This window comes from Engraulis encrasicolus, chromosome 2 (genome assembly GCF_034702125.1).
Source record: "Engraulis encrasicolus isolate BLACKSEA-1 chromosome 2, IST_EnEncr_1.0, whole genome shotgun sequence".
Taxonomy (NCBI): Eukaryota; Metazoa; Chordata; class Actinopteri; order Clupeiformes; family Engraulidae; genus Engraulis; species Engraulis encrasicolus.
In genome coordinates, this window is record NC_085858.1 from 51,786,544 (window position 1) to 51,799,427 (window position 12,884).

Sequence of the window (12,884 nt, forward strand, 5' to 3'; positions counted from 1 at the left end):
GCAGCAGCTAGTCAGATAGACCCTTTCAAACAAGCCCAGTAAAATACCAATACCGACTACTTTTTCACCTGTTACCCAAACACTAGCACAGTCTCTGCTACTGTCACATCAGCTTTTGTCACCTCCACTGGGAAACTCATTAACTTGACTTTAACATTAACTCATTAACATGAAACAGTCTGGCAGGAGTGTCATAGTAAGTTCTAACAGGTCATGGTGATGCTGATCAGTGCTCCACTAGCTTCGCCTCACTGCCTTACACTGCAACTCGGTAAGTTGAAGCCATGAAGAAAGAAGGGCCCACAGGGAAAACTCCCATGGTCATTGTGACATAGCACTCCACAGCACACAGTGCACACTGCAAAATTGCATTTACGCTGCCTCGCCCATGCAAAGGGGGCAGCCTAAATGGCGACCCAAGGGAGCAGTGCAGAGGGATGGTACCTTGCTCAGGGAACCTCAGTCATGGAGGAGGATGGGGAGAGTGCTGGTTAATTACTCTAACCTGGGATCAGCTCTCAACCCATAACCCTCGGGATGCAACCCCGTTGCCCTAACTGTTTACCCATGACCAAAGACAATGTAGTGAGGTGAGGCATCTTAGATCACAGACATGTTCCAGTGGCCTAACTTCCTCCTCACACAGTCAACTTCCTTGTACATGTTGGTAGGGTTGGCCAATAAAACCAATTCTGAGTAATTCTGGTCCAATGACCTTTCATGAACCATCACCTAATATCTGGAAGTGACATCTGAAAAGTTGTATGCAGGCTACAATTTGTCAAAAAAAAACAGTAAGCGGGACAGATTTGATAAGCAATACCAATGGAGTTATATTAAACTGAGAAGAAGTGAAGATGTAAAAAACAAATTGCACCCTGGTTGTATGTGATGGATGGTAACCCCAGCTCTGGAAGTAAGTCATGTACAGAATAACTATGAATAACGACTGAACTATTAACTATTAAACTATTAAAAGCTAAATTATTGATTTAACTGTTACACATAATGAACGTCGTACATCTGTGTGGTGTGTTGCACAGGTCCTTACGTTGGTGAGGTTGTTGGGCGTCTCGGGTAGGGATGTGCCATCTCCAGACTGCCTCTCTCCAGGTGCCAGCCTCATGCCCATCATCTCCATGGGTTCCGTGCGGATACCTCAAACACACACAGGGGGGCGCACTCTCAGCACAAGCCCTACTAGTATGTTACTTTACTGGTTGCAGGGCCAGATTAAGAAGGCCTGTTGGCCCTAGGCTACAGGTTGCTATAGGCCCCCACTGAGGGCAAATTTCACAACAAAATTACCTAGACAGCATTAACATTCCAACCCAAGAGGAGGAGGTATTAATACGATTTCAAACTCTATCTGACATGGCAAAGTTATCAATACCACATCTTGTTACATCTCTCCAATTATATTGATTTTTCCCCCTCTGGCAGGGGGCCCCTAGGCTGCAGCCATATCTAGCCTGTGCATTAATCTGGCCCTGACTGGTTGCACTAGTTTATCTTCCAGGCCAGAAGACTGGAGTCTGGGATGAATGAGGTGTTTATACCTGAGAGATGTACAGTATGGCTCAAGGAAAATAACTATTCTGCTACTACTATTATATGGATCGTTAGACAGGATAGGTGGAACAAATGATAAGAGAAGAGTGGAAAACATTCTTTATGTTTGGGTGGTGCATGTGATGTCTGATGTCATGTGCATGTTTTTGGCTGAGCTGCTGTCGCTGAAATACTATACATTTTTATTATTTTAATTATAAGTACTCTCAAGAATATGCAGAGCTTGTCCCTAAAAATGGTCTTAATAAAAAAAGATCAATAATCCATGCAAGCTTTTTGAGCTTGCAAATTGACTGTTGCTTTAAGTTATAGTTCCATGTAATAATAGAGCAACGTTTACCAGCAGATTTTCACGGCTTGCTTCTATTTCTTGCTTAATAAGTAATCATTAATTCAAAATACACAATCCGTGTTACGTCCCCTCATGAAAGTTTATGATTGCCCACACTACGCTTACATACTCATGGTTAGCTGTGGTGTAAATTACTTTGTAGTTCAACTTAATGTGTCACAGATTGCTCTGCTGACACCTACAGACGGAAAGGCACGAGTGACTGCACACACACACACCCACACCCACACCCACACACACACCCACACACACACACACACATTCACACACACCAGTGTCCTGGTTATCTCTGTGTGTGTGTGTGTGTGTGTGTGTGTGTGTGTGTGTGTGTGTGTGTGTGTGTGTGTGTGTGTGTGTGTGTGTGTGTGTGTGTGTGTGTGTGTCCTACATACTATCTCTCTTTTACATTCTTTAAGAAAGTGGGCCTCATCCAGGACAAGTGTCATTATCACATGAGACGGTTACATAACTGCCATACAGCTGACACACATCTCCCTCCTGAGGGCACCTCTCATCCATTACATTACACTACATTACACTTAGCTGAGTGATGCTTTTATCAACTTTAGTGACTTAGGGGCCTACCATGGCGCTAATGGTAGGGCACTCGTCTGCTACGCGGCTGACCGGGATTCGATTTCGGCATTCGGATACTTTGTCAGCCCTTCCCCGTGTCCCTCTCCCAAACTTGCTTCCTGTCTCTCCTCACTATCCTGTCTCATAGAATTTAATAAAGGCTTAAAAAGTCCCCAAAATTACTTTTTAAAAAGTGACTTAGTTATTTACAGGGTATTGGTTACAGTCCCTGGAAATTTATGGGCTTAGGTGCCTTGCTCAAGAGCACCTAAGCCATTGAGTGGAGTGGGGTAGGGTCAGGAGTGGGAAGGTGAGATTCTAACCTGCAATACTCTGATGTTAAGCCCATCTCCTTACCCATTAGGTCACGGTTGCCCCATGCACTGATAATGATATCTACACACTAGCATATCTAGATATCAAGTGTAAACAGTTGGGTACCATATGGAACACTATGGCTTCCACATTAGCTTTTTTAAAGACGTTTTAGAAAGCTTTAGATGACATGTTGACAAATGGCTGGGTGAATATCTCTGTGTTGTGGTAATACCGTACTCTAAATTGTTAGTTTGGGGTGTCAGTAGTTGAGGCATGTCAGTGTAGTGTGTGTGTGTGTGTGTGTGTGTGTGTGTGTGTGTGTGTGTGTGTGTGTGTGTGTGTGTGTGTGTGTGTGTGTGTGTGTGTGTGCGTGCGTGCGTGCGTGCGTGCGTGCGTGCGTGTGTGCGTGCGTGCGTGTGCGTGCGTGTTAGTAATACCCATGCCCAGGTGAGTTCCGATGACCAGGTCGTCAGAGCTGCGTCCCCTCACGCTGCCCCTGTACGCCGTGCCCGTCACTTTCATGGAGCTGCTGCGCCGATGGGGCTCAGGGGCCGGCTCAGCCTCCACAGAGGGCACTGCAACACACACACACACACACATCATCATCATCGTCATCATCATCATCATCATCTTCAACAACAACAACACGTAAAACATCCAGGTTCCACAGAGGCCACTGCAACACACACACACACACACATTCTTCATCATATCGTCATCGCCGGAATAATCATCATCATCGCCGTCGTCGTCATCACTATCGTCATCATCACTATCGTCATCATCCTCATTGTCATCATCATCATCATCAACAACAACAAAGCATAAATCATCCACACATAAGTTGAAAGGTCTTATCATTGAGCCCGTTTATATGGCCGCAATAATCGGATTATTGGAATAAACAGGTTATTGGAGTAAACGGTTTATTTCTGTTTACATGCAGTCCGTCGGTTGCATGTGTTCCACTAAAGTGTGTGACACAAAGCTAGAATTTAAGGCTTGTGATTGGCTACTTATCCTTCTAGAATGTCAATAACCTGATAATAACCCGATTATGCGGGATACATGTCTTCAGAAATCAGTTTATTAGCCAAAAACCTACCTGTGCAAATCGGATTTCTCATAAACCGATAACGGCAATAAACCGATTATGAAAACTCTTTATTCAGTTTACATAAGCGTTTGAGTAAACCGGTAACTCCAAAAACCTGATCATAAACGGTTTATTGATGTGCATACTGTATAAACAGGCTCACAATGTCTCATATTCTGTCTCTCTCTCCCTCTACCTACGGTAGATTATTCAGCGTCATTGAAACCGTCATAGTGGACAGACATTCACCAAAGCCCACAGACATCTACTCAAACAGGAGCCACCTTCATTCAAATGTTACCCTTATGGGCCTCGGGGCTTCAGGAGACATTCCATAAATATATATATATTTATTTTTATATATATACACAGTAGTATATATGTAGTAAAATGTACTGTAACCCAAGTTATAATCTTCATTTCCCGCTCGATTTCCACTTGCACTGTACGCACTTGTGACCCTGTATCCCAGGAAGCGTGAGATCTTGCTCTGGCAGTGCTCCTGCTCCTCGTAGGTCAGCAGCTGGTAGATGAACTGCCAGATCACCTGCTTGGCCGGCGTGTCCAGCACTGGGAAGACGTCCACTATCAACGTGTCCACGTTCCTGCAGGACAGGAGAACAAAGTGACCCCGTTACCAGAAAAGAACAGGTCTCCTCCTGAGACACAGAGCCAGGAGCATGAGGTCGTGGCCAATCGGGTCCTGAAAGCATGGCATACATTAGCTTAGCACATACAGTGACTTGCAGATGGTGCAGAGCTCCTGGGTGAGGAAATAAGTCAGTCAGTCTGCCTGCCTGCCTACCTACCTGTCTATTTGTCGATCTATTTATATCAGTGGTTCTCAACCTTTTTTGAACAAACGCCCCCTTGACCTCATTACGTATAAGCTTCCCAACGCCCCTTGACCTCATCTAATGCTTGCCGATGTCTCCCTTAGTATTGAAAAATAAAATAGACTAATGCACCCCAATGGGATCTAAGCCCCTCTCCCACTCAGCTGTATCCTTCTCAATGCCCCCCTTAGGGCTTCCCAATGCTTCCCAACGGCCCCCAGGGTGGCTGTAGCGCCCCCGTTGAGAAACACTAATCTATGATCTATTCCTCTATTCAATACAGGCCTAAGTATCCAAGTCTCAGCTGTCCTGATTTCTGCACCTGTACAGTAACTGGAAGAATAAAGAAAGCCTCCCGGGCCTTGCAGGTGGAGTAGCGCCTCTGTGGGGTGAACTACTAGGTTTATCAAGCTACTGTATACAGTATATGTCTCTGTCTATCTGACATGATACTAAGTCATAGTTGGAAAATGTCCTTATTTACACACATGTGCTGGGAAAAGGCCTCCAGGGCCTTGCAGACGGTGTGTCTGATGCTCCTGCAGCTGGTGAGTGACCTACTATGTTCATCTAGCGTATACAGAACGCCATCTCATGCCCTAGCCACAAAAGGGACCACAATGGAAATAAGTCTTGAGGCTTTTTGTGTACATTCCTGTCTATTCATTCCTTTCAATGTATGGTTACTGTTGCTATACAATGTTTTTATTTCTAATAGACTAAATAAATAATTTCAAAAAAAGAATAATAATACAGCGTGCCTGTGTGATACGATAGTTATTTCCACACCTGTTCTCGGAGAAGAGCTACAGGGTCTTGCAGATGGTGTAGCGCTCCTGCAGCTGGCGACCTATTAGGTTCATATATCTACTGTACTATACTGTATACAGCGCGTGTCTGTCTGATACGACACTTAATTCCACACCTGTGCTGAGAGAAGGTCTCCAGAGCTTTGCAGATGGTGTAGCGCTATTGAGGGGTGAGCTAAGCTATTAGATTGATCTATCTAGCTGCACATACAGTATATTTGTGTGCCTGCGTCATCACCTGTGCTGGAAGAAGGCCTCCAGAGCTTTGCAGATGGTGTAGCGCTCCTGTGGGGTCAGCAGGTGCTCCAGCTGCTGGCTGAAGGTGCGTCCGTGCACGCGGATGCTGGGCGGCAGGATCTCGGCCACCCACTGCAGCGAGGTGAGCACGGGGGAGCGGGAGCGCGAGCGGCCCTGGGGGGAGGCGCCGCCCACCCCCATGCCCATGCCCTGCTGCTGCTGGAGCTCCGGGTCGGGCAGCACGAACATGGCGGGCCCATCCTCCACCACCAGGGTGGGCATGGCCCCACTGCCCTGCAGCATGGACACCACCTTCTCATGCGAGCAGCTCCTGGGGGTGGGGTTGGGGAATGCAGTTTAGAGAGTGGACAAGCCCAGAATAATGCTTATAACCATTTGAAGCCATTCATACAGGGCGCAGCATCTCTGCACAACAACGTTTAAGACTATCTGAGCAGCATCTTTTGAGAATGGCTGCTCACTGGCTCAAAACAAGACCTCCTTTCGAAGCCCCTCTCAATAATAATAAAAAAAACTAAATGGTACGATGCTGGTATTTCTAAAACAGCCCTCTCACACAGACTTTCAAATGGTCCGTCCAAGGCTGGACAGGGGGAGAGATGGGGCGCGGGCACTATTGGCTTAAAGGGGCCCCTCATACTTAGGGGCGCAGAACTGACTCACCGGTGGGCCCCGCACCCTCATGGGCCCCTATTTTCAGAAATGTAAAAAAGAATAATAAGCTTAACAGAACTGTTAAGATGTGGGCTCTTTGTGCTAGATGATTGTGCAAAAAGTCTGCCTTCCCTGCCTGCAACCCCACAAGAACCCCATGTTTCAACAAACATTTTCATTTTATTTAGTCCATTAGATATTGCACAATTAGAAAAGTAAATTGCAAAAAAATGGATTTACACATAAAAGCTGAAAGGATGTGTGTTCTTAGTGGTAAAGGATGTGCTAATATAACAGTCTGTCTGCTGTCTGTTGTCCCCCACCTCATGTCCAGTCCATTGAGGAAGAGGATGCGGTCTCCAGGCTTCAGACCCGCCTGTTCCGCAGGGCTCCCTGTGAGGGAGGAATAAAGGAAGAGTCACCAAACATGATGTTTTCATTTCAGAATTTATAATTCTGAAATAAATAGTTCTGATTTTTTTTTTCACTGAGTTTACATGAAGCACTTTGATTTAATTCTGTACAGACGTGTATCAGATAGCATTTTGACAAGATTGAGTAGAGGATGCATACACTGGGTCTGCGTTATTGCCTCTTGCATCATCATGTGGCAACGAACATGTGTGGAATAACCAGAATTGTTTTTAAAGCTAAATTAGCAAACAAGTGTGTTTGCATGATGTTCTCGAATCAGAATACATTTTTATTCTGATTTTAATTAAGTCAGAATGCTTACTGCAGAATATGTGTGCGCATGCACATGTCATGCACAAATGCATTGCCATGTTTTATGTCAAATTTGCGTATAGTAGCACACTTAAACACAAGGTACACAAACGGGTGCACAAGAAATGTAATTTCAAATTCTTTGTATGACCAGTGCATGTAAAGAAATTGACAATAAAACCTACTTGACTTGACTTGACTTGAAGGTGCAATATTGACACAACCTCTAGGGTTGATCTTCTAAAATTGCATAGATCAGTGGCGTTAAAAAGACAATGATGGTGTAACTTTTGAGTCAAGCCTCATTGGCTAACTACCTCCTAAATGAGACCTCCAACATCATAAGAAGTGTTCTGATAGTCCTATAGTCAGTATGTGCACTCGCTTCGCTCAAGGTGTGTGTGCAAGTTAGGTCACACAGCAAGCATATTCCCACCTTAAGATGAAATACACACATACTGAAAAAGGCACCTTGTGAGGACATGTCTTAAGGGACAGAGAAACAAAATGGGGACACCATAAAAGGGCTCTATATAAATAAATGCTGAACAGAGCATGGCAAAATGTGGATAATTCTCATGGGCATGCAGGGAACAGACAGACGATCATATGAAAGTCAGATAAGGCCTGGTGGAAGCGTTGGTGTATCAATCTGCTACTCAGGTTGACACATTCCCACATGGTGCCTTATGTCTCTCTCTCTCTCTCTCTCTCTCTCTCTCTCTCTCTCTCTCTCTCTCTCTCTCTCTCTCTCTCTCTCCCAAGAAGTGTGAGAAGCAAAAGCTTTGGCGGCATCACTTTCCTGAGCCTCTCTTCACCACCACCTGTGATCTCTGACTGTGACAGCCAGGCAGCAAGTAAGAAGTCTCCGAGCTGGCACTGAAAGCCTCAACGTGTTCTCACAGCTCGTCATTTCATCTCATCTCATTTGCACAGACTTCGTTGTACAAAAAAACTAAAACCGAAGCCCATTTGATTGGATAGAGATAGGATAGATAGAGATAGAGCGATAGAGATAGAGAGATGGTCTTCACCTGGTATAACGGAGTCAATCCAGACTGGAGCATGGCCTCGCAGGGTGAAGCCAAAACTCTGATTGCCTTTGTACACTCGCACAGTCCTGGAGGAGAGGAAGCGCAGAAGAAGAGAAGAGAGGAAGGTGTATACGCATAAAAAGGAATATATTGAGAAGGGTACCAAAGAATGGTAGAAATTGCTGAAATTAATCACATTCATCTGTTAGAAAAGCTGAACATATCAACTTAACATGGAGCTTATCTCAATGGCATAACATAGGGGAACAGCCACCAGCTATTAAAGATAAAAATTAAAGATAATCTGAAATAGTGGGGAGCACTGTGGACTCAGAGAGTACCCAACATACAAATGCATACATAGAATATCAACAACGTGCTGGTAAATGCCAGACAAACAAATATGAAAGGCATCATTGAGACCATAGAAGATGAGTTTAGTACAACGAACTCACATATTGGCATATTGCCAAGATGCTTCTAAATAGAATAAAATAATAAAAAAGACATACACTACAGTAAACATGTAGGGTGTGCAAGGTCGGAGCTATAGGCACAGGCAGACTATTAGGTCGCCTAGGGCACCAAATGTCCTGGGCCCACAGAACTACAATATTAAGCTAAATAAAGCATTAAACTTTACATTTAATGGGCACTCAGTATATATACATGGTACTAGATCAGCTGTGCTCGATCAGATGTATGACACCATGTTTACAGATGCCAATGTCAAATTCCACAAAAAGGAAAGATCGGTGCTCGCCTAGGGCACCAAATTGCCTAGAGCCGGCCCTGCGGATGTGTACCATCTGGTTCAGCAGGGGATTGAAGTGACTGTAATGGATCGCAGAGGTGTTTTGATAGCGGTGACAGGTGAGTGCTAAAAGCATCTGGCTAATTGAGCATAAGTGTTGCTGCAGGTGTGATTGCACTGACAGGTTAGTGACGGATCAGCAATCGGGCTACTACAGTGAGCAATCAGGATACAGCTACTGTAGTGCTGCTGTGCCTGCACCTTACTGTGTAATTAACATGAAGTCACACAACTGCCCCCACCACACACGCACGCACACACACGCACACACGCACGCGCACACACACGCACGCACGCACGCACACACACACACACACACGCACGCACGCACGCACGTACGCACACACACGCACGAGCACACACACACAGACACAGACACAGACACAGACACACACACACAGACACACACACACACACACACACACACACACACACACACACACACACACACACACACACACACACACACACACACACACACAAACACACACACACACAGCTGTATCTACTGCGGTGCTATAAAGCAGGATGAGGCTGAAGAAACAAACAAGATGTTGGATGAGAAAGGGAAACTAGACCTGAAAAAACACATCTCATGCGGTGGACTGTTTAATTACAAAAAGGCGAAGAAAAATGTGAGTTGGAAAATTATTTCTCACTGACTTAACATCCATAAATGAGCCCTTTCATCTGCCTTTCCATGAGAATACCACAAGCAGGTGTAAAAATGAGCAGGGTCTTTATACCAGAGAGAGAGAGAGCGAGAGAGAGAGAGCGAGAGAGAGAGAGAGAGAGAGAGAGAGAGAGAGAATGGAAACATTGTGTGATATGAAACTTTGCAAACAACTGCGGGCTGCTGAGAATCGAAATTAGATATTTATGTACGGTAACCTTTTCTCAGTGTCATGTAGCAGAGGGAAATGGCATTTTAACGAGGCTATATTTTACCAACATATGCATTCCCGAAGACCTCCACAGCGGTAATCATATCACCACACACAGATGCTCAACACATTTCTGTGCGAAAAGGTTGAATTGAAGGCAATTTAACGGTGACTGAATACAGTGTGACCAATGTGTGCGGTAGGATCAAACACAGGCCAGATTTGAATCCTGCACCCCACATGTGGAAAACAGAGATCAGACCCAGTCAACAGGGGTGAATTTAAAGTCAAGCTTACATAAACATACATACTGTACATACTGTACATACATACATACATACTAAAACCCATGCAGCAATATACTGTATTTATGAATTAAAAGCCCTAATCATGTGAGCAGAGTAAAACTGTAGGTTGAATGACATGCAATGGTGTGAAGAATATCATTGTAAGGATGCCTGTAATATCCACGTCCAAATCATGTAACCCCAATGTGAGTATTGATGTTGTTGCTGATGATGATGAATCCACATGAGGCCTGTGTATTAGTCCACATGGCAAGTCGTTGCTCATAGGTTGTTGACAGATGCCACAGTCCAGATGATTTCACTTTTTGGCAACTGCATGAAATGAAAATCATTTCGAAATCAGACACTTCTTCAAACCCATCAAACAGGGATGACTGCTTCGCTTGATCAAAGCATCACTCCGGAACCCAGAACTCTCAGTGGCTGTCCAATCAGAATTGATGACACCATTTGCAACATTTTCAACATTTCTGATGTTGGGTACGTGACAAGCTCTCAGAATGTTTGCCTCTTTTATGTTGTATATTGTGTATCATGTCTATCCAGGTTTTTGATGGAAAACACTACAAATGGACATTCAACTAGACTGCCTGTGCAGTCGCCTTCGACTGCTTAAGGTATATCCCCGAAACGCGACGCTTCCAGTCCCCAATCATTCCTATCACTCCCGTCCACCTTTTCATGAACGTTTATGATAAATACAAAATATAAAATAAATATATTTAATATCTATACATAGATCAATGACGTGCATAGGCTTAAAACCAAATTACTATTGTGAAAATGAAGGAAAAAATGGGGCAAATGGTAACACTGTTTTAATGGTTCACTATTACAGAGGATATACCACATTAGGTACAGTGTAATAACCAGTGTAACAATATTTAATACCACGTCATACCAGTGTGACACCATGTACCAATTTTGTACTTATATCATGTAGGCTATTTGTGTGTAAGTGGTATTACATGGTATTGCATATTTGTACACTGGTATTACAGTAGTATTACATGGTATTACATATTGTTACACTGGTTATTACACTGTACCTGGTATTGCCTATTTTTACACTGGTATTACACTAGTATTACATGGTATTAAATATTGTTACACTGGTTATTACACTGTAGGCCTACCTGATATGGTAGATTCACTGAAATGGTGAACCATTAAATTAAGGAGTTACCGGGCAAATCAATCCACCCAGTCAGAAGTTATGGGCCAAATAAAAATTCCACCATTTTGAAAGTGTTGACCTCCAAACTCGAATCAGTTCATGAACCTACCCTGCAGCATTCACACACCAAATCTGGGACAAATCCATCCACCCGGTCAGAAGTAATGGGCTAAACAAAAATTCGGCCATCTTGAAATTGTTGACCTCCAAACTCGAATCAGTTCATGAACCTACCCTAGAACATTCACACACCAAATCTGGGACAAATCCATCCTCCCGGTCAGAAGTTATGGACCAAACAAAAATTCGGCCATCTTGAATTCGGCCATCTTGAAAGTGTTAACCTCCAAACTCTAATCAGTTCATGAAACCACCCTAGAGCATTCACACACCAAATCTGGGACAAATCCATCCACCTGGTCAGAAGTAATGGGCCAAACAAAAATTCGGCCATCTTGAATTCGGCCATCTTGAAATTGTTGACCTCCAAACTCGAATCAGTTCATGAACCTGCCCTAGAGCATTCACACACCAAATCTGGGACAAATCCAAACATCCGTTCAAAAGTTATCGCGTTAACACGAAAGACCTTACGCGGCGGCGGACGCGGCGGCGGCGGACGCGGCGGCGGCGGCGGCGGTGCACATCCCCGACGCTCCGCGTTTCGGGGATATAATAAATACCACAGATATTGGCCTTTTTGCACCCCTAAACTAGCTCGAAAAAATGACACACTTCATCAACGGCATAACCACAGTCTAACCAGTCAAACCAAGGTACAGAGATGTTTGAGTTCTAACCTGCAGTTGGTTGTGTGCGGTTGCGGTTGGTGGCATTGGCATCTGGTTTTCTAGGCTCTCTTGTGCACTTGTGTGTTGCTAAGTTAGTGAACACATTACCAAGTAACCTACGGTTGGTGGCACTGGTATCTGGAATTTTCTGTGCATATGGTGTGTATATGCTGTGTTGTGATGAGTTAGTGACCATACTACCTAGTAAGTCGTAACCTGCAGTTGGTGGCGCGTTGGTATTTGCAACTCTATGTGTAGACCTATATGGTCTCTATGGGTATGGTCTATGTTGTGCTGCATTAGTAAACACGTTACAGTACCTAGTGAGTCCTAACCTGCGGTTGGTGGCGTTGGCGGCGCTGGCGTGTCCCCCGGCGATGAGCGAGGTGGTCTTGCGGAGGCCGCGGGAGGCCGGGGGCAGGCCCTCCTCGTGGGCCGTGCGTGGCACGGAGCTGGCCCGCGTGGACACCAGCAGGCGCTCGGGGTGGTCCTCGCTGCGGCTGCGGCGCAGGCGGTTGTGGCGGTGCTCGCTGAAGCTGCGACCCCTCAGGCGGCTCATCAGGCTCTGGGACACCACATCGTCGAAACGCTGCCGGTGCTTCTTGGGGATGAAGATCCTGAGGAACGTACGGATGGAGGAAGAGAGAGAAGGATAGAAAGAGGTTAGAGAAAACAGGAG

At 44.9% G+C, this 12,884-nt stretch overlaps 1 protein-coding gene across 1 annotated transcript in view; it reads right to left on the reverse strand.

Annotated features, from left to right (window-relative positions):
• Window positions 1-12,884, reverse strand: part of grid2ipa (glutamate receptor, ionotropic, delta 2 (Grid2) interacting protein, a) — a 50,174-nt gene that overhangs the window by 14,289 nt on the left and 23,001 nt on the right. The window contains 7 exon segments of the mRNA XM_063218581.1: window positions 1,052-1,158; window positions 3,256-3,393; window positions 4,368-4,519; window positions 5,798-6,127; window positions 6,795-6,864; window positions 8,232-8,317; window positions 12,541-12,822. Of these exon segments, the coding sequence (XP_063074651.1) occupies window positions 1,052-1,158; window positions 3,256-3,393; window positions 4,368-4,519; window positions 5,798-6,127; window positions 6,795-6,864; window positions 8,232-8,317; window positions 12,541-12,822 (1,165 nt within the window).